We start from the raw sequence: 22339 nt of genomic DNA on the forward strand, positions 1-22339 counted from the left end.
GAAACATAAGTGTGAGAGAGAAACATCAATCAGTTGTCTGTCCTATGCATCCTGGCTGGGGACCAAACCCACAAGCAGGAATGTGCCCTGAAATCGAACTGAACCTTTGACTTACTGGGACAACATCCAACCAAGTGAGCCACCCAGTCATGGCTGGAGTTTCTTTCTGAGGTGATAATTTTCTAAAAATTGATGAAGTGATGGTTGTACAACTCTGAGTATACTAAAAACTACTCAGTGTACAAGTATATATTAAATGGATACATTATATGGTATATGAATTATATCTCAATAGAGCTGTTACAAAAAAGAAAAATCTGAGTCTTGTCTTTTGTTCGAGTATATGTGGGTGTATAGATTTTGGCCTTTCACTGATTGGGAGAGGGAAATAAATAATCCTGTCAGCATAAAGCCTATGATGTACTGGCCCTCTATTATTTATTTTTTGGGGGGATGGGCCAGTCTGGATTCTGTTCAGCCACTGAAAAGCTGACTTCAATATATAGTTTTCCCATCTCTCTCTGGCATGTCATACTGCTAATCAGGTCAACCTTCCCCAGTTGGTGAACAAGGGAAGGGAGCTTATAAACAAGCTGACTTCAAAGACACTGCGTGAGACTGAGCAGCACATTCCTTTCTACTACAGTCCATTTCACGTAAGTCCAAAGTTTTCACTCCTCTTCAACTTAAGAATTGTGAGTAAAATCATTCAGGAAATGGTCCCATTAATTTTGTAAAATTTATATACTGTTTATGAAGCACCCTATATCAAATTCCAGTATCTTCTTTCACTTGCATTTGAATGTGTTCGTATCAGGTACATTTTCTTTGGTTCGTGTGATATAGGAATTATTTTATTTTATTTTTTATTTTTGACTTTAGAGAGAGGGGAAGGGAGGAATGGAGAAAGAGAGAAAAAGAAACATTGATGTGAGAAAGAAACATTGATCAGTGCGTTCTGTACTTCTATATGTGCCCTGATGGGGGGGGGGGCAAACCTATAACCCAGACATGTGCCCCAACCAGGAATCCAACCAGCGACCTTTCATTTCACAGAATGACACCCAACCAACTGAGCCACACTGGCAGGGACAGGATTTTATTCTTTTAAATTAAAAAGTTTCTCTGTTTGGCCCTGACCGATGTGGCTCAGTTGGTTCAGTGTTATCCTGCAAAGTGAAGGGTTATCAGATTGATTCCCAAGCCAGGGCACATGTCTGGGTTGCAGGCCCAGTCCCCTAGTTGGAGTGCAAGAGAGAGGTAGAAGATGAATGTTTCTCTCACACATCAATGCTTCTCTCACTCTATTTCTCTGTTCCTACCCTTCCCTCTAAAAATAAATAAATAAAATGTTTTTTAAATAATAATAAAAATAAAAACTTCCCTCTTATTTAATCATTTTGTTCATTTCATTGGGCTTCAGGGAGAAAAGTTATGAAAACACTGTCAATCTGTCCCTTTCCCCCAAACTCCCACCCATTACATTTATTATGTTGCATGAACTATGAATGCTCACACTTGTTAATTCTTATGTTCTTGCAACTCTGTACAAACAGTACAGCACTAAAAATACCAGACAATAAATCTGGTGAACTGAGATAAATGTTCCAACCACCTATGACAACAACAGCTGTGTCAACATGGGTAATCGTTCAAATCCTTCACTATATTTCTGTTAAAAAATAAGAGGGTTGACCTAGATAATCTATAAGGTCACTTTTGATTCCAACATTCTATTATGATGTGAAGTCATTTTGGCTTCTAACATTGTATTACCATGATTTTATTACAACATTCTATGAAGACTGAAATTATTTAAATTTTCTGATAGCTAAACATCTCCCTCTAGTGGAAATTTTGTTAAAAAATGTTTTAGGACACAGAAAGTTGTGTCTTTATTGATTTTTTCTATTAGTCTCAATTACAAAAATCTGCTCAACATGTAAAATAGTAAAACCATTTTAAAAGGCAATGTGGTACTATCAATCAGAATTTACATATATATCTCCTTTAACTAGCATTCTACTAGAAATATATTTCTAAAAATATATTTTACTTATATGAGTAGGCCTAGAATTAGAGGATTTACCATTGAATAATAAAAATCTTAAAAAAACTTCCAGCCAAGATGGAGGCATAGGTGGAAACACTGTGCCTTTCGCACAACCAAGTTTAAAGACAACAAAGTTTTAGTAACAAAAACGCAGCCAAAACGCAGAAAATTGAATTGTACGAAAGTCTGACAACAACGAACCATTCATCCAGACGTGTAAGAGGGGCGGAGTCAGCGGCAGAGCCAGTTGGAAGATCAGCCAGACCCACCCAGGAGCTCAGGAGCGCAGGAGGTGGTTGGCGGATCCCAGGTGTGGGGTGGCAACGGGCAGACCCAGTGAGGGCGCAAGGTGGCTGGCTGACCGTGGTCACACATTCACACGCAGATAAACCAAGCTAAGGAGTAAAGGACAGAGCAGTGACATAGACTGCTCAGGCCAGGACCCCAGCCATGGGAATTAGAGCCTGAAAGCACCAATTGGAAAAACTTCCAGGGTCGAGGTGCTAGGAGAAGCTCCCAGGCTCACAGAGAAATTCATTGGAGAGACCCGCAAGGTCCTGGAGGGTGCACAAGCCCACATACCTGGGAACCAGCCCAAGAAGGAACACACCAAGGTGCATCATCATTATATTAGCCAAGATTAAAATGAAGGAGAGAATCCTAGAAGCAGCAAGAGATAAGGGGACAGTCACCTACAAAGGACTTCCCATCAGACTGCCAGCTGATTTCTCAAAAGAGACCTTACAGGCAAGAAGGGGCTGGAAACAGGTATTCCAAGTCATGAAACCAAAAGACCTACATCCAAGATTGCTCTATCCAGCAAAACTTTCATTTAGAATGGAAGGGCAGATAAAGTGCTTCTCAGAAAAGGTCAAGTTCAAGGAGTTCATCATCACCAAGCCCTTATTATATGAAATGTTAAAGGGACTTCTCTAAGAAAAAGAAGATAAAAATATGAACAGTGAAAGGACAGCAAACTCAGTTATTAACAACCACACCTAAAACAAAAGCAAACTAAGAGGACAGCTAGATCAGGAGCAGAACCATAGAAATGGAGATCACATGGAGGGTTAGCAACAGGGAAGTGAGAGAAGGAGAAGGGGGGAGAAGGTACAGAAAATAAGTGGCATAGATGGTAGATAAAAAATAGATAGGGGAAGGGCAAGAATAGTAGAGGAAATATAGAATCTAAAAAACTTGTGACACATGGACATAAATGAAAGGGGGGAAGGTGGGGGAGGGGTGTGTAGGATGGAGGGGAATGGGACAACTGCAATGGTATATCAACAAAATATATTTTAAAAATGGCTGCTATATTAGCTAACTACTGAGGGCATCCAGGACTGTTCCCATGACCTTAGGTCTTGCACTGGTAGCCCAGGAGCCTCTTGAACCTACCCTCCAATAAAGCACCTATATCCTTAGCAACAAAATGGTATATGCAGTTGTTGGGGTACAGTATTTATACTTTAAACATTTTTTGAAATTGTATCACTTTGCACAAATACACTACAAAAAGATCCTGGTTCATGAACTCCTCCTTCACTTGGCCACTGCTGGAAGCTGGGGGTGGGGGTGGAGATTTTTTATTTCAAAGAAACAGAATCTTTGTTATCACAACACACTCTTTAATTTACCTGAACTTCCAGAATCTGAAATTCAACTTGAAATGTAATCATGTGGCAATTTCCTGATAATTTGTGTCTCTGTAGAACTTTCTTTATACCTATCAGAAAAACAAATATTTTATTTGCAAATAACAATTTCCTTCAAATATCCATTAATTAATTTTATGTGAATGTGTTCAACATTCATGTTGGTATAGGTGTGAGGTATATGTTAATATTGGCATTGAAAATATTTAGAGTAATGTACACCAAACTGATTACTTCTGTAAAATAAAATTAAATCAACTTGTACTTTTTAGTTAGCAATTATACTAAAGATTACCATAAAGTACAAATATTTCTCATATGACCATTTCAGTAAGTCAAGATACAGAAATTTTAAAGTACCCCCTGAAGTTGCTTCATGCCCTTTCCCAGGCTATAGTCTACCCCCCTGCCCCAAATAACCACTATTCTGACTTTATCAACATCTAGATTTACTAATAAAGGTATTTTTAGAAGGGCACAATTCTACAAGGATAAAAAGAAAGAAAACAATGAAAGTAACATAATTTGGGAAGCTGAAAATCATGTGGATGAGCCAGATATCACATGGAAAAGTAGAATTTACTGGCAGACCCAGGAAAACTGAAACCTAAGCCGACAATAGGGAAAGCTCTGAATCAAACCCACTTACATAGCAAAATACCACAAAGGCATTCTGAATTGGTAGCACCAAGTACTTCAACAGATGGGGCTGAACTTGGAGCTCAAAATAGGAAGACTGAGATTTTGTACTAATAAAAATCTACCTGGCCTAACCTCACTCTCCATTTTCTCTGCATTCCAACTCCTTTTTTCAAGTACCAAAGTGTCTAAATACTCATTTCTATATGTAACTCAAACTTCCACTGAGGTGAGCTATTCAAGACTGAGGGTCACTCTCCTCTCCATGTCTAGAGGGTTATTTCAATGGGAGCCAAGAAGTATTTCCAAAAGTGATTCCTTCTTTAGGGAATGGTACTTCTGTCCAAACAAAGTTCCTGATATCCAATTGCACAGCTGAATTAGCCTCCACTTTCCTGTTAATGCATCACAGATCCGTGGCGATAAAACTTAGTTATTGAGACCAGAAACCCTCCTTGGGTAAACAGTCTAGCTGCTGAAACATTTACCTTAGCCACAGGCTACGTTTAATAAGAGTATAGCACTATATATGAGGCATCTCTTGTGTCAGTGGTGAACAAACTCCTAAGATCTACAAATTAACAGTGCTATTGTTCTTACAATCACTGATCTCTGTTACTTGACTATTAAGTTAATTAGTAAGACACTGTCTCCTTAATATGTACCCCAGGCAGCTTTTAAAAGAGTTATTAGGTATGTGGTGATGATCAAGACACCCTACAAAACAAGGCTTATCACAACCACACACTCAAATAGCTACCTTGCAGAATTCTAATTCAATGATATGCTACTAAATTTCCTATGCATAACAAGGTAAGGATCAATACTGCTTCTAGATAAAACTTAATACTTACTCTTTTCTGTCATCTCAGTGCTTGTTAGGTTCTTTATCTTCTTGGAGTAACTGATTATATTGATGCCAGTAAGTGTGCTTAGAAACAAAAGTTCTGATTCTAAATGTCCAAGATTACTTCTCAGATCTTTTAAAGATTTCCATTCTTCAGGATCAGATTGGCATATTTCTTGAAATAATTTCCTAAAAAAGAAATACTGAAAATAATTACTCCATAAAGAAACCATCTGCCCTGGCTGGCGTAGCTCAGTGGATTGAGCGCGGGCCTGCGAACCAGAGTATCGCGGTTCGATTCCCGGTCGGGGCACATGCCTGGGTTGCAGGCCAGTTCCCAGCAGGGGATGCATGAGAGGCAACCATACATTGATATTTCTCTCCTACTCTTTCTCCTTCCCTTCCCCTCTCTTGAAAAATAAATAAATAAAATATTTAAAAAAAAAAAAAAAAAGAAACCATCTAAGCCCTGGCCAGCGTGGCTCAGCTGGTTGAAGCATTGTCCAATAAAGCAAAAAGTCACAGGTTCAATCCCCAATCAGGACACATACCTAGGTTGCGGATTCAATCCCTGGTTGGGGAGTGTTGGGAACTGCCCTGCCTGGTTTCAGAAGCTGTAACCCACCCCCCCCCCCATGGCTAAGGCTGAGTAAGGGACCTTCGGACCATAAGCCACTAAGGACACAAAGCTTATCTCCCTGGCAAGGACACCGCCTCTGCTCCTTTTACTTCACCCTGCCTGGCCCCCAGTGCTCAATCGCGTAGCCAATGATGAGTAAGATTCCTCAGGGGAGGGATGACCTAAGACAAGCATGATCATGGGGGCCCCCAAAGAAGGACTTGGGGGCTACAGAATAAGAGGGTGATGGACCCTCGCCCCTCAGCTTTGACATAGCCTGAGTCCTCATTCTGTCTGCAAGAAGTCTCCTAATCTCTTGGCTGCCTTACTTCCACAGCCTGACTTAAGCCTGAATAATGCCAGTGGTGAGTGCTGCCCTGTGCTGGAAAGGGGGGATTCCCTAGGGTGATCAGGCCTAAGAAAGAAAGCATAAAATCCTGTGAAGCCAACATTGCTAATACCATCAATTTAAATAATAAGGGACCAAGCAGGAAGTGAGTTTGCTCCCCAAAGTTTTATGGCCCTTTAATTACCTGACCCTGACTCAGAATATGCCTTCAGAGTTCTTTGTTAACAATCTTTGATTGTTATCTATTGTTTAATCATTTCTGCCTGACAGTGATTGATGAGCTTTATTCCTACGCAAATTAGTAAAAGCCTGTCAAGGCAAGGGTTGGGGTGCACTTCTCTTAAGAGAGTGGTCAGGCCACTCTGAGGTGCTTCCCCCTTGAGAGAGTAGCTGTGCCATCCCTTTTCCTCCACAGGACTTGGTAGTCCATGTGAATGTCTCTTCTCATCCATACTGCCACGGACATTGTGGGCCAGTGTTCACATCAGGGGAGTAAAGAGGCAACCAGCTGATGATTCTCTCCCTTCCTCTCTCTGACACTTCCCCTCACTCTAAATTCAGTAAGCATGTCCTTGGGTGAAGATTAAAAAAGAAACCATCTAACATCTAAAAATTTCTTCAAACAGTTCCCAAGTTGTCCTTCTGAATCTTTTTCCATTAAAACCAACTCAAAACCAATGTGGCTTTACTGACACTGCAACCTTTTATCACAACAATAAAACAAACCTCACCAAATTATCCTACCATATTTCTATATATTCGAAGAAAGTATAAAAATATTACCACAGAGTATTTTAAAGAATTAAAATGTCCATTTAGGTAGGAATGTTTAAAATGCTCCAACCTAGATGTGTTATATAGTAAGACATCTCATATTATTTTAAGAGATGTCATGAAGTTAAAAACAAATGAGGAAGAATTCACTTCCAAAATAAGTATAATATCAGAGCATTGTGTGTTAAGAGATTCTCAGAAAATCTGAGAATACAGGGGGTAAAAATTCTGAAAAAATAAGAAATAGCATACTTTCCTTAACACCACATCAAATATTCTTAATTGAGAAGATGTAACTCTATTTTTTCAAAAAATAGTAAAATTTCAGCTAATAATCACACTGAATGCTACTTTACTTTCTGTCACACTATATTACCCTCATACTCTCTACCACATTCTACAGTGCTGACTTCTAGAAACCACGTTAAGAAACACATTCCTTCAATTCTGGGGCGTGACTATCCTAATTCTTATTTTACATCTTGGGTCCTCCAACTCTGTATTCTTCACATTGGAAATCAAAAACTTGTACAAAGTCTATAGTAATTTCTAAATGTTTTAATGCTAATTTAAAATATTAAATTAAGTATATTCTGAGAGACTACCACATGCTCTTTTGTATTTGCCACCGATTAATTATTTTAATAAAAAGTAGTAAGAATTACTTTATTACTTTAATTAAATTTATGGAAATTTATTACTTTGATAAAGTAGTAAAATTACTTTAAATATAGAAAACTGATAAAAAATGAGAGGCAATCTTCATATACAAATGTTGAGTTCCTTCTAAGTGAATAGCAAATAATGTCACAACAAACTATGAATGAGTATGAATGAAAAAGTCAAGGTACTTCTAATAGAGCAAAGCGATAAGAAAACTAAGTCATTATATTAAAGGATAGATATGCAAAACCCAAAAAAGAAGGAATCTATGACTGGAAAGGGAAGAATGTGGAATTATTTTTAATGGGTACAGACGGTCACTCTGGGTCAATGAAAAAGTTTTAAAGGAGGATAGTGATGATGGTTGCTTGATAGTGTGAAAGCAGTTAATGCCACTGAACTGTATACTTCAAATAAGTCACTGGTAAATTCATGCTAAGTTTTATCACAAAAAGACAACTAAATGTTCTCATTCATAGCAGGAATTTACTTGGAATAAAATGTCATCAGTCCATTTCAACTAATAACATTAGTTTGAATGATTTTGGGTTATGAGCTTTATTGGTTTTATAGTTTTACTTACTTATGAATTAGCATAATTTTTGGTCAAAAGAAGCTCACAAGAAACTTCTCTCTTTTTTTAAAATATTTTATTCACTTATTTTTAGAGAGCGGGAATGGGAAAGAGAAAGAGTGAGAGGGATACATCAATGTGTGGTTGCCTCTCCATGTGTCCCCTACTGGGGACCTGGCCTGCAACCCAGGCATGTGCCCTGACTGGGAATCGAACTGGCGACCCTTTGCTTCACAGGCCCGCCCTCAATCCAATGAGCTATACCAGGTAGGGTGAAACTTGTCTCTTTTAAAACAAATCTACATAAAACTTCAAGTTTAAAAGTCAATGAGCTAGTGTTCTGGGAAGATGGTGGAGTAGGAAGCACCAGGAAGCAATCTCCCCACCTAGACAGCAATTGCACTACAGAAGCAGTCTGATACAGATTATTATGTGATACACAAGATAAAAAGATGCAAATTGTGACATCCAAACATAACATGTGGGGTGGAGATATAAAAATGTGAAGCTTTAAAATGCATTCAAATGTAAATTGTTACCAATTTAAAACAGATGATTATAAATGTAACATGTTTTATGTAACCTTCATGATAACCACAGAGCAAAAACCTTTAGCACATATACAAATGAGAAAGAAATCTAAGCATACCACTGCAGAAAAGCATGAAATCACAAAAGGAAACAGCAAGCAAGAAAGAAAGGAACAGGGAATTACAAAACTACCAGAAAAGAGGGGACTTCTGGCCAGGATGGAGGTGTAGGTGGAAACACTGTGCCTCCTCACACAATCAAGTTTAAAGACAACGAAGTTTTAGTAACAAACATGCAACTAAAACACAGAAAATTGAACTGTACGGAAGTCCGACAACAACGAACCATTCAGCCACACCGTAAGAGGGGTGGAGTCAGCAGCTGGCAGAGTGGGGCCACACAGGAAAAAGCGTTCGGACTGACCCAGGCTCGCAGGCGGTGGTTGGCAGATCCCAGGCGCAGGGTGGCAATGGGCTGACTGAGTGGGAGTGCAAGGCGGCTGGCTGATCTCAGTCACATATTCACAGGCAAATAAATCGGGTGAAAAAACAAGCAGTGAGATAGACCACGCAGGCTAGGGCCCCAGAGCTGGGAATTAGAGCCTGAAAGCACCAATTGGAAAAACTTTCAGGGTCAAGGTGCCCAGAGAAGCTCCCAGGCTCACAGAGAGTTTGTTGGAGAGGCCCACAGGGTCTTGGAGGGTACACAGGCCCACACAACCAAGAGCCGGCACCAAGGGGGCCCAATTTGCTTGTGGGAAGCAGCAGAGAAGACTGAAATCCAACAGAGAGCAGAAAAAAACGCCATTGCCCCTGTCAGACCCTGCCCCCACATACAGCATCACAACCCAGGGACCGGGTTGCCCAACCCTGGTGAACACCTAAGGCTCCGCCCCTCATACATAACAGGTACGAACAGACCAAAACATTATGGCTCAAGAACAAGAGGTCAAAGCCCCAGAATCAATACTTCTAAGCAACCAAGAGATAGCCAACCTATCAGATGCACAGTTCAAAACACTGGTGATCAGGATGCTTACAGAACTGGTTGATTTTAGTCACAAATTAGAGGAACAAATGAAGGCTAAACTAAGTGAAATGAAGGGAAATGCATAGGAAACCAGTAGTGATGGAAAGGAAACTGGAACTCAAATCAATGGAGTGGACCAGAAAGAAGAAAAAAATGACCAAACAGAAAAGAATGAAGAAACAAGAATTCAAAAAAATGAAGAGAGGCTTAGGAACCTCCAGGACATCTTTAAATTCCAACATTCTTATAGGGGTACCAGAAGGGGAAGAGGAACAGTCACGAGTGGAAACCTTATTTGAACAAATAATAAAGGAGAACTTCCCCAATCTGGCAAAGGAAATAAGACTTCCACTAAGCTCAGAGAGTCCCAAAGAAGTTGGACCCAAGAAGAAACACACCAAGGCACATCATAATTACATTAGCCAAGAGTAAAATGAAGGAGAGAATCCTAGAAGCAGCAAGAGATAAGGGGACAGTCACCTACAAAGGACTTCCCATCAGACTGCCAGCTGATTTCTCAAAAGAGACCTTACAGGCAAGAAGGGGCTGGAAAGAGGTATTCCAAGTCATGAAATCCAAAGACCTACATCCAAGATTGCTCTGTCCAGCAAAACTTTCATTTAGAATGGAAGGGCAGATAAAGTGCTTCTCAGAGAAGATCAAATTCAAGGAGTTCATCATCACCAAGCCCTTATTATATGAAATGTTAACGGGACTTACCTAAGGAAAAGAAGATAAAGAAGATGAACAGTGAAAGGACAGCAAACTCACAGTTATTAAGAACACACCTAAAACAAGAGCAAACTAAGAGGACAGCTAGATCAGGAGTGAACCATAGAAATCAAGATCTCATGGAGAGTTAGCAACAGGGGAGTGGGAGGAGGAGAAGGGGGGAGAAGGTACAGAGAATAAATAGCATAGATGATAGGTAGAAAATAGATGGGGGGAGGACAAGAATAGTATGGGAAATATAGAATCTAAAGAACTTGAGACACGTGGACATAAAGTAAAGGGGGGAATGTGGGGGGAGAGGTGTGCAGGTTGAAGGGGAATGAAGGGGGAAATAGGACAACTGTAATGGCATAATCAATAAAATATATTTTTTAAAAAACTGAAGGAGAAATAAGGAGCTTATTTCTCGGACAAGCAAAATCGGAAGGAGTTTGTTAACACCAAACAAGTACTGCAAAAAAAGTTAAATGGCTTGCTTAAGAAAAAGAAAAGTGTGTGGGTGGGGGGGACAATAAAATGGAACTACATACAAATCTATCAATAATTACCTTAATGTAAATGGCTTAAATACTCTGACCAAAAGACAGAGGCAAGCTGAGTGGACAAGTAAACAAGACCCATATAAATGCTGCCTTCAAGAGACCCATCTCAGATCAAAAGATACACAGATTAAAAGCAAAGGATTGAAAGAAATAGCGAAAAAAAGAAGCTAGGGTAGCAGTACTAATAAACTTTAAAACCAAGGCTATAGTAAGAGACAAAGAAGAACACTACCTAATGATAAAAGGAATAATCCAACAAGAGCATATAACCCTAGTAAACATTATGCACCCAACGTAGGAGCACCTAAATATGTAAAGCAAACCCTAATGGACATAAAAGGTGATATCAACAGAAACACAGTCATAGGAATATTTAATACCCCACTGACTTCAATGGATAGATCTATCAGGCAGAAAATCAACAAGGAGACAGCAACCTTATATAACACACTGAATCAAATGGATTCAATTATTATCTTCACAGCATTTCATCCCAAAGTAGCAGAATATACATACTTTACAAGTGCACATAAAACATTTTCTAGGATACAACACAGGCTAGGACACAAAACAATTCTAAATAAATTTAAGAAGACTGAAATCATAACAAGCATCCTCTCTGACCACAGTGCTATGAAACTAGAAATCAATCAGAAGAAAAACACTGAAAAACACACAAAGACACGGAAGATAAATAAGATGTTATTAATCAATAAACAGGTCAACAACAAGATCAAGAAAAAAATCAAAAGATACCTTGAAACAAAGGAAAATGAAGACATAACAATCCAAAATCTATGGGACACTAAGAATGGCAATCCTAAGAGGGAAATTCATAGCATTACAGGGTTATCTCAAAAAAGACGAAAAAGCTCAAATAAACAAATCAACTTCACACTTAAAGGAACAACAAACAAAGCCCAAAGTGAGTAGAAGGAAGGAAATAATTAAAATCAGAGCCAAAATAAATGAAATAGAGTCTTAAAAAAATACAAAAGATCAGTGAATCCAAGAGCTGGTTCTCTGAAAAGATAAACAAGATTGACAAACTTTCAACCAGATACATCAAGAATAAAAGAGAAAGGATTCTAATAAATAAAAATGAGAAGTGAAATAAGAAATAACAACTGACATCAAAAAATACAAAGGATTGTAAGAAAATATTTTGAACAATGATATGTCAATAATTGGACAACCTGGATGAAATGGATAAATTCCTGATAAAACATGCAATCTTACAAAACTAAAACAGGAAGAATCAGAGAATCTGAGCAGACAGATTACACCTAGTGAAATTGAAGCACTCATCAAAAGACTCCCAACAAACAAAAGCCCTGAGCCAGATGGCTTCACAGGTAAATTTTACCAAACACTACAAGAAGAACTAACACCTGTGATTCTTAAACTACTTCATAAAAAACAAATGGAGGATAGGCTCCCAAATTCATTGTACAAGGCTAGCATTATTTTAATTTCAAAACCAGATAAAGACACTGCAAAGAAAGAAAATTATAGGCCAATAACCCTGTTAAACATAGAGACTAAGATCCTCAAATAGAATATTAGCAAACCAAATACAGCAATGCATCAAGAAGATCAATGCACCATGATCAAGTGGGATTTATTATGGGAATGCAAGGATGACATAACATTCATAAATCAATAAATGTGACTCACCACATAAAAGAAATGAATGGTAAAACCACATGATTATATCAACAGATGCAGAATAAGCTTTTGATAAAATCCAGCACCCATTTATGATAAAAAAAAACCCTCAGCAAAGTAGGAGTAGAGGGAACATATGTAAACATAATAAAGGCCATGTATGACAAACCCACTGGCATCATACCCAATGGGCAAAAACTACAAGTGTTCCCCTTAAGATCAGGAACAAGGTAGGGATGTCTGCTTCACCTCTCTTATTCACATAGTACTAGAGGTCCTAGCTGCAGCAATCCAACAAGTAGAAGAAATAAAATCATCCAAATTGGAAAGGAAAAAAGAAAACAGTCTATTTGCAGATGACATAATACTATTTTTAGAGAAACCCAGATATTCCACCAAGAAACTACTAGAACTGATAGATGAATTCAGAAAAGTGACAAATTAATGTTCAGAAATGAGCTGCATACTTACATGCCAATAATGAAAGGGAAATAAAGAAAACAATCCATTCACAATTGCTTCAAAAAGAATAAAATACCTAGAAATAAACCTAACGAAAGACGTAAAAGACCTGTACTCCAGCCCTGGCTGGTGTGGCTCAGTGGACTGAGTGCTGGCCTATAAACCAAAAGGTTGCCAGTTCAATTCCTGGTCAGGGCACATACCTAGGTTGGGGTCCAGGTTCCCCCTTGGAAAGGAAAAAAAAAAAAAAACGAGACCTGTACTACAAAAATTACCAGACACTGAAGAAAGAAACTGAAAAAGATACAAATATTTGGAAGAGCATACCATGTTCATGAATAGAAAGAATTAACATCATTAAAATGTCCATACTATCCAAAGCAATCTAGAAATTCAATGAAATTCCTATCTAGATTCCAATGATGTATTTCATAGAACTAGAACAAATATTTCAAAAATTTATAGGGAACCACAAAAGGCCCCACATATTAACAGCAATCCTGACAAAGAACAACAAAGTTGGAGGATTCATGTTACTTAATATCAAACTATACTACAAGACCCTAGTAATCAAAACAGCATCATACTGGCATAAAAACAGACAATTAGATCAATGGAACAGAACAGAAAGCCCAGAAATAAACCCACACCTTTATGGTCAATTAATACTCCACAGAGGAAGCAAGCACATACAATGGGCTAAAGATAGTCTAAAAAAATGGTGCTGGGAAAACTGGACAGATATGTGCAGAAAAATGAAACTAGAGCACCTTCTTACACCACACCATAAAACAAATTCAAAATGGATCAAAGTCTTAAATGTTAGACCCGAAACCATAAAAATCCTAAAAGAAAACATAGGCAGCAAAATCTCAGACATTACTCATAGCGATATTTTATTGCTTATGCCTTCCCAAGCAAGGGAAAAGAAAAATAAATAAACAAATGGGACTACATCAAACTAAAAAGGTTTTGCACAGCAAAGGAAAACAGCAACAAAACAGAAAGACAATCCCCAAAATGGGAGAACATACTCACCAATACATCTGATAAGGGGTTAATATACAAAATTTATAAAGAACTTACAAAACCCAACATTAAAGAAACAAACAACCCGATTAAAAAATGGCTAAGGGGCTGGCTGGTATAGCTCAGTGGCTTGAGCACAGGCCTGGGAACCAAACAACCATGGTTTGATTCCCAGTCAGGGCACATGCCTGGGTAGCAGGCCAGTTCCCAGCAGGGGACCCACAAGAGGCAACCATACATTGATATTTCTCTCCCTCTCTCCTTCCCTTCCCCTCTAAAGATAAATAAATAAAATCTTTGAAAAAAATGACTAAGGGTCTGAAGAGACACCTCTTCAAAGAAGACATACAGATGGCCAACAGACATATGAAAAGATGCTCAATGTCGCTAATCATCAGAGAACTGCAAATAAAAACCACAATGATGTCCTCACTGGTGTATCTCAGTGGACTGAGCACAGGCTGCATACCAAAGGGTTGCTGGTTCGATTTCCAGTCAGGGAACATGCCTGGGTTGTGGGCTGGGTCCCTAGTGGGGCCACATGAGAGGCAACCACACATTGATGTTTCGCTCCCTCTCTTTTGCCCTTCCTTCCCCTCTCTCTAAAAATAAATAAATAAATAATCTTTAAAAACCACAATGAGATACCATTTCACACCTGCCAGAATGGCTACAATCCATAAATCAACAAACAACAAGTGCTGAAAAGGATGTGGAGAAAGGGGAACCTTTTTACACTATTGGTGGGAATGCAGTTTGGTGCAGCCACCGTGGAAAGCAGTATGGAGATACCTCAAAAAATTAAAAATGGCCCTGGCTGGTGTAGCTCAGTGGATTGAGCATGGGCCTGTGAACCAAAGCATTGTGGTTCGATTCCCAGTCAGGGCACATGCCTGGGTAGCAGGCCAGTTCCCAGCAGGGGACGCACAAGAGGCAACCATACATTGATATTTCTCTCCCTCTCTCCTTCCCTTCCCCTCTAAAGATAAATAAGTAAAAATATTAAATAAATAAATAAATAAAATTAAAAATGGATCTGCCTTTTGACCCAGAGATCCCACTTCTGGGAATATATCCAAAGGAAGCCAAACACTAATTCAAAAGAACATAAGCACCCCTATGTTCACTGCAGCATTATTTATAATCACTAAGATATGGAAGCAGCCCAAGTGTCCATCAGTAGATGAGTGCATCAAACAACTAAGGGACAGTTACACAATGGAATTCTACTTGGCCAAAAAAAGAAGAAAATTTTACCCTTTTCAACATTATGAGTGAACTTATAAAACATTATGCTAAGTGAAATTAGCGAATCAGAAAAAGACAAATACCATATGATTTCACACTTATGTGGAATCTAATGAACTGAACTAACAAGCAAAACAGAGAGAGTCATAGATGGAGTACAGATAGTGGTTCAGGTGGGGTTAGAGGTAGAGGGTTGAGCAAAAACAAAAAAACAACTCATGGACAACAGTGTGGTGATTGTTGGGGGAAGGGTTGTATAAGGGGGCTTAAATGGTAATAAAAATATATATAATAAAGGTAAAATTAAAAATATTAAAATGCTGGTTTTTATCAAACTCCCCAAAATAAAAATAAAAATAAAATATCTAGGAATAAACTGAACAAAAGATGTAAAGGACTTCTATATGAAAAACTACACAGCATTATTAAAAGAGATTGAAAAAGATACAATGAAATGAAAAGATATTCCAAGTTCATGAATTGGAAGAATCAGCACAGTTAAAATGGCCTTATTTTTCCCAAAGGAACATACAGATTTAATGCAATCCCATGGAAATCCTAATGGCATTTTTTAAAACAAAATAAGAAGTCATCAGATTTGTATGCAACCATAAAAGACCCCCCCAAATCAAAAGCAATCCTGAGAAAAAAGAAATGAATCCAAGGTATCACATTCCATGACTTCAAATTATACTATAAAGCTATGATAATCAATACAGCATGGTATTGGAAAAGTAGACACACAGAACAATAGACAGAATTGAGAGCCCAGAATACAGCCACAGGAATAAGGGCAAATAATTTTTGATAAAGGAGCCAAAAACACACAATGGAGAACAGAAAGCATTGTCAAAAAATAGTGCTGGGAGAACTGGAAAGCTACAAGCAAAAGAATGAAACTAAATTACAAGTTGTCCCCTTGTACAAAGATTAAAATGGATCAAAGACCTAACTAAACATAAGATCTGAAACAATAAGATATATGGAAGAAAACATAGGTAATAAAGTTAGGGACCTTAGTTGATGAAACATTTTATGAATGTTTTTGGGGTCCTTTTGACCCCAAAAGGAAGAGAAGTAAAGGCAAAAATAAATGAATGGGACTATATCAAACTAAAAAGCTTCTGCACAGGACTTCCGCCAAGATGGAGACGTAGGTGGAGGAACCACCTCGCCTCTGTGCACAACCAAATCTAAGAACAACTATTTTTAACAGCAGTCACAACCAAGCCACACGGAAAATCAACAATACGGAGTCCAAAGTACAACTAGATACTCAGCTGGACCGGTAAGAGGAGTGAGGCCAGCAGCGGAGCAGGTTAGCAAGAAAAAATTCCCGGGTGGTGCGCAGTGCGCAGGCAACCGAGGGCGCTGATCGCGAGCGAGCTGGCTGCCGGAGCGCACAGGGAAGAGGCTCGGTGGGTCGGTCGCGCGCATTTACGTGCGGAGAAACCAGTGAGAAGGGAAACCCGCGCGGTGCAGCAGGCTCGCACAATTAGGATCGGATAAACAAGCCCGAGGCGTGTGAGTGACTGGATGCGCTGGGCTAGCGGAGAGGAACGCCATTGCTCCCTCTCTGACCACGCCCCCACACACAGCGTCACAAACAAGCGATCTGGGTCGCCCCGTCCTGGTAAACAACTAAGGCTTCCCTCCGCTCACTTAACAGCACGAATAGACCAAAAATGGCTCTAGGACAACTCAGAGCCCCAGAACCGATAGATCTAAGCGATGAAGAAATAGCCAAACTTTCAGATGCACAGTTCAAAACACTGGTTATCAGGATCCTTACAGAACTGGTTGATTTTAGTCACAAATTAGAGAAACATATGGAAGCTAAACTAATTGAAATGAATGGTGATACAAAGGATACCAATAGTAATGGAAAGAAAAGTGGGACAAATCAAGGGAGTGGACCAGAAGGAAGAAAAAAATGATCAAACAGAAAGGAATGAAGAAATAAGAATTCAGAAAAATGAGGAGAAGCTTAGGAACCTCCAGGACATCTTTAAACGTTCCAACATCCAAATTATAGGGGTACCAGAAGGGGGAAAGGAACAGCCACCAGTGGAAAACTTATTTGAACAAATAATAAAGGAGAATTTCCCCAAGATGGCAAAGGAAATAGACTTCCAAGAAATCCAGGAAGCACAGAGAGTCCCAAAGAAGTTGGACTCAAGAAGGAACACACCAAGGCACATCATAATTACATTAGCCAAGATTAAAATGAAGGAGAGAATCCTAGAGGCAGCAAGAGCTAAGGGGATAGTCACCTACAAAGGAGTTCCCATCAGACTGTCAGCTGATTTCTCAAAAGAGACCTTCCAGGCAAGAAGGGGCTGGAAAGAGGTATTCCAAGTCATGAAAACCAAAGATCTACAACCAAGATTGCTCTACCAAGCAAAACTTTCATTTAGAATGGAAGGACAGATAAAGTGCTTCTCAGAGAAGATCAAATTCAAGGAGTTCATCATCACCAAGCCCTTATTATATGAAATGTTAAAGGGACTTACCTAAGAAAAAGAAGATAAAAAAGATGAACAGTGAAAGGACAGCAAACTCACAGTTATTAAGAACCACACCTAAAACAAAAGCAAACTAAGAGGACAGCTAGATCAGGAGCAGAACCATAGAAATGAAGATCTCATGGAGGGTTAGCAACAGGGGAGTGGGAGGAGGGGAAGGGGGGAGAAGGTACAGAAAATAAGTAGCATAGACAGTAGATAGAAAATAGATAGAGGGGAGGGTAAGAATAGTAGGGGGAAATACAGAATCTAAAGAATTTGAGACACGTGTTCATGAACTAAAGGGGGAAATGGTGGGGGAGGGGTATGCAGGGTGGAGGGGAATGGAGGGGGGAATAGAGCAAATGTAATGGCATAATCAATAAAAAAAAGTTAAAAAAATAAAAAATAAAAAAAAATAAAAAGCTTCTGCACAGCAGAAGAAACTATCAACAACACAAAACAGCAACCAACCAAATGGCAGAAGGTATTTGCAAACAACAGTTCCAACAGGGTTAATCTCCAAAATATATAAAGAACTCATACAACTCAAACCAAACAAACAAACAATCAATTAAAAAATGGGCAGATGACCTGAACAGACACCTCTTCCAAGAGGACACACAAACAGGCATTAGATATAAGAAAATATGTTCAACTTTAGTAGCTATTTGGGAAATGCAAATCAAAACTATGAGATACCACCCCACACCTGTTAGAATGGCTATTGTCAACAACGTGGGTAATAACAAGTGTTGGAGAGGTTGTAGATGAGGAACCCTTTTTGCCACCAGTGGGAATATAAGTTGGTATAGCCACTAGTGAAAACAGTATGGCAGCTCCTCAAAGAACTAAAAATAGAGTTACTATATGACCCATCATCTCCTCTCTTGGGTATCTATCCAAAAAACTCAAAAACATTTATTTGCAAAAATATATGCATCCCTATGTCCACAGAAGCATTACTCACAGTGGCCAAAGTGTCATTTGACAGATGACTGCATAAAGAAGATACTATGGAAAACTATGAAGCCATAAGAAAAGATTCAATATTGCCAATTTCCAACAAGACCCTGAGACAGACCTCAGAATATTTTGGACAGACCCTGAGAATATTATGCTAAGTCATTTTTATTCCAAAATAAGTCAGAAGAAGCTAAGAGCCATATGATTCCACTCATGTGAAATACAGAACTGAATCTCATACACGCAGACAGACACCAGTATGCTGGTTACCAGAGGGAAGTGGGTAGGAGGGTAGTAAAGAGGGACAAATACATGGTGTAGGAAGATGATTTGACCTTGGGTGATGGGCACAGAATGCAATATACAAATCATGTATCACAGAAAAGTACACTTGAAACCTACATGATCATGTTAACCAATAAATTTAATAAATAAAAAATGTTTTAAGAATCAATCAATAAAATAGCCCTGGCTGGTATAGCTCAGTGGATGGAGTGCTGGCCCGAGAACCAAAGAGTTGCCAACTCAATTCCTAGTCAGGGCACATGCCTATGTTGTGGGCCCAGTCCTCCTCAGTTGGGGGCTTGTGAGATGCAACCACACATTGGTGTTTCTCTTCACACATCAATGTTTCTCTCCCTCTCTTTCTCCCTCTTTTACCCTCTCTCTAAAAATAATAAATAAAATAGAAATTTAATAAAATAGGTCCTTCATTAAAAATAAATAAAATAAAATAAAATAAAATAAAAACCTACCTGTAAACAAAAGTCCAGAACCAGGTGGCTTCTACCTGGCTTACTTTGGTGGATGGTAATTTCTACCAAACATCTGAAGAAGTAACACCATTCCCCAAGTTTCCAAAAACAAAGAGGAAGGAACACAAAACCAGAAATGGGCACTACAAAAAATGGAAGTTACAGGAAAATATCCCTCATGAACATTGATGCAAAAATTCTCAAGAAAATATTAGCAAACCGAATTCAGTAATATATTAGAAGAATCATACACTATAATTAAGTGCAATTTAGTCCATTAATGCAAGAATAAACATCTGCAAATCAAAATTATATATCACATTCACAAAATGAAGGATAAAAATGATATGATCATCTCAACTGCAGAAAAAAAGTATTTATAAAAATTCAACATTCAACAACATAATACAAACTCTCAACCGAGTATATAGGAAACAAAACTCAGCATTATAAAGGCCATATATGACAAGTCCATAGCTAACATCATAATCAATAGTAAAAAGCTAAGAGCTTTTAGTGTAACATCAAGAAGAAAGACAAGGATGCTCACTCTCACTATGTTTATTCAGCATAGTAATAGAACTCCAAGCCACAGCAATTAAGCAAGAAAAGAAAGCATCTGAGTGAGAAGTAAAATTATCTTTGTTTGCTACTGTACTGATATGATCCTATATGTAGAAAACCCTCCTGATTCCATCCACACACATACACATAAAAAACCTGTTAGAATATATGAATTCAGCAAGTAGAAAGATACAAAGTCACCACACAAAAATGAGATGCATTTCTACAAACCAATAATAAAGAATTTGAAAAAGAAGTTAAAAAACAATTCCAATTATGATAACACTGAAAGGACTGTAATACTTAGGAATTATATTTATCCAAGAAGGTAAAAGACTTGTACAATGAGAAATATAAAATATTACTGAAAGACAATAAAGAAGATATAAGTACATGGAAACCCATCTCACGTTCATGGATTGGAAGACTTAATGTTATTTAAAATATTAATAAAATTACCTAAAGCAATCTAAAGATTCAATGCAACCCCTACCAAAATTCCAATGAGATATTTTGCAGTACAAAAAGCCATGCTAAGACTTCCGCCAAGATGGAGGCATAGGTGGAGATGCCGTGCTTTCTCACATAACCAAGTTTAAAGACAACAAAAAGAAAACACAGCCAGAACACAGAAAATTGAACTTTTCAGAAGTCTGATAACAACAAATTCTTCAGGCTGATCGGTAAGAGGGTCGAAGCCAGCAGCTGGTGGAGCGGGGTTGCACAGGAACACTCGGTCAGACGAACTCAGGCGCGTGGATCCCAGGTGTGGGGTTGCAAGGGGCGGACCCAGTGAGCTACCCAGTGAGGGACCCAGTGAGCAACTGGTGGACCCAGCGAGGGTGCAGGGTGGCGGGTTGACTGTGGTTGAACATTCCTGCGCAGATAAACCAGTGAGGGAGTGGGCAGTGAGACGGGACCAACAGGCCCCAGTGGTGAGAGGCAGCATAGGCGGCCTCCACTTCCCCGTTCTGACCCCGCCCCCACATAAGCATCACAACCCAGCAACCTAGGCGGCCCCGCCCTGGTGAACACCTAAGGCTCCACACAGGCGTGAACAGACCAAAAATGGCTCAAGAAGATCTCAAAGCCCCAGAGCCCATAACTCTAAGTGACAAAGAAATAGCCAAACTTTCAGATGCACAGTTCAAAACACTGGTGATCAAGATGCTCACAGAACTAGTTGATTATAGTCACAAATTAGAGGAACACATGAAGGCGAAACTAATTGAAATAAATTGCACAGGAAACCAATAGTGATGAAAAGGAAACTGGGACTCAAATCAAGGGAGTGAACCAGAAGGAAGAAAATGGCCAAACAGGAAAATACGAAGAAACAAGAATTCAAAAAAATGAGGAGACTTAGGAACCTCCAGGACATCTTTAAACGCTCCAACATCCGAATTATTGGGGTACCAGAAGGGGGAAAGGAACAGCCACCAGTGGAAAACTTATTTGAATAAACAATAAAGGAGAATTTCCCTAATCTAGCAAAGGCAATAGACTTCCAGGAAATCCAGGAAGCACAGAGAGTCCCAAAGAAGTTGGACCCAAGAAGAAACATACCAAGGCACATCATCATTACATTAGCCAAAATTAAAATGAAGGAGAGATTCCTAGAAGCAGCAAGAGATAAGGGGACAGTCACCTACAAAGGAGTTCCCATCAGACTGTCAGCTGATTTCTCAAAGGAGACCTTACAGGCAAGAAGGGGCTGGAAAGAAGTATTCCAAGTCATGAAATCCAAAGACCTACATCCAAGATTGCTCTATCCAGCAAAGCTTTCATTTAGAATGGAAGGACAGATAAAGTACTTCTCAGAGAAGATCAAATTCAAGAAGTTCATCATCACCAAGCCCTTATTATATGAAATGTTAAAGGGACTTCTCTAAGAAAAAGAAGATAAAAATATGAACAGTGAAAGGACAGCAAACTCACAGTTATTAAGAACCACACCTAAAACGAAAGCAAACTAAGAGGACAGCTAAATCAGAAGCAGAACCATAGAAATGAAGATCACATGGAGGGTTAGCAACAGGGGAGTGGGAGAAGGGGAAGGGGGGAGAAGGTACAGAAAATAAGTAGCATAGATGGTAGGTAGAATATAGATGGGGGGAGGGCAAGAATAGTATGGGA

At 39.0% G+C, this 22339-nt stretch overlaps 1 protein-coding gene across 3 annotated transcripts in view; it reads right to left on the reverse strand.

Annotated features, from left to right (window-relative positions):
• Positions 1–22339, reverse strand: part of CENPP (centromere protein P) — a 377506-nt gene that overhangs the window by 302996 nt on the left and 52171 nt on the right. For all 3 annotated transcript variants that reach the window (XM_053662805.1, XM_037157098.2, XM_053662806.1), the window contains 2 exons: positions 5202–5383; positions 3691–3779 (listed from right to left, as the gene is read on the reverse strand). In XM_053662805.1, coding sequence (XP_053518780.1) covers positions 3691–3779; positions 5202–5383 — 271 coding nt within the window. The remainder of the gene's footprint in view (positions 1–3690; positions 3780–5201; positions 5384–22339) is intronic.

Source organism: Artibeus jamaicensis, unplaced genomic scaffold, assembly GCF_021234435.1.
Source record: "Artibeus jamaicensis isolate MK-2021 breed Jamaican fruit bat unplaced genomic scaffold, CSHL_Jam_final contig_288, whole genome shotgun sequence".
Lineage (NCBI taxonomy): Eukaryota > Metazoa > Chordata > Mammalia > Chiroptera > Phyllostomidae > Artibeus > Artibeus jamaicensis.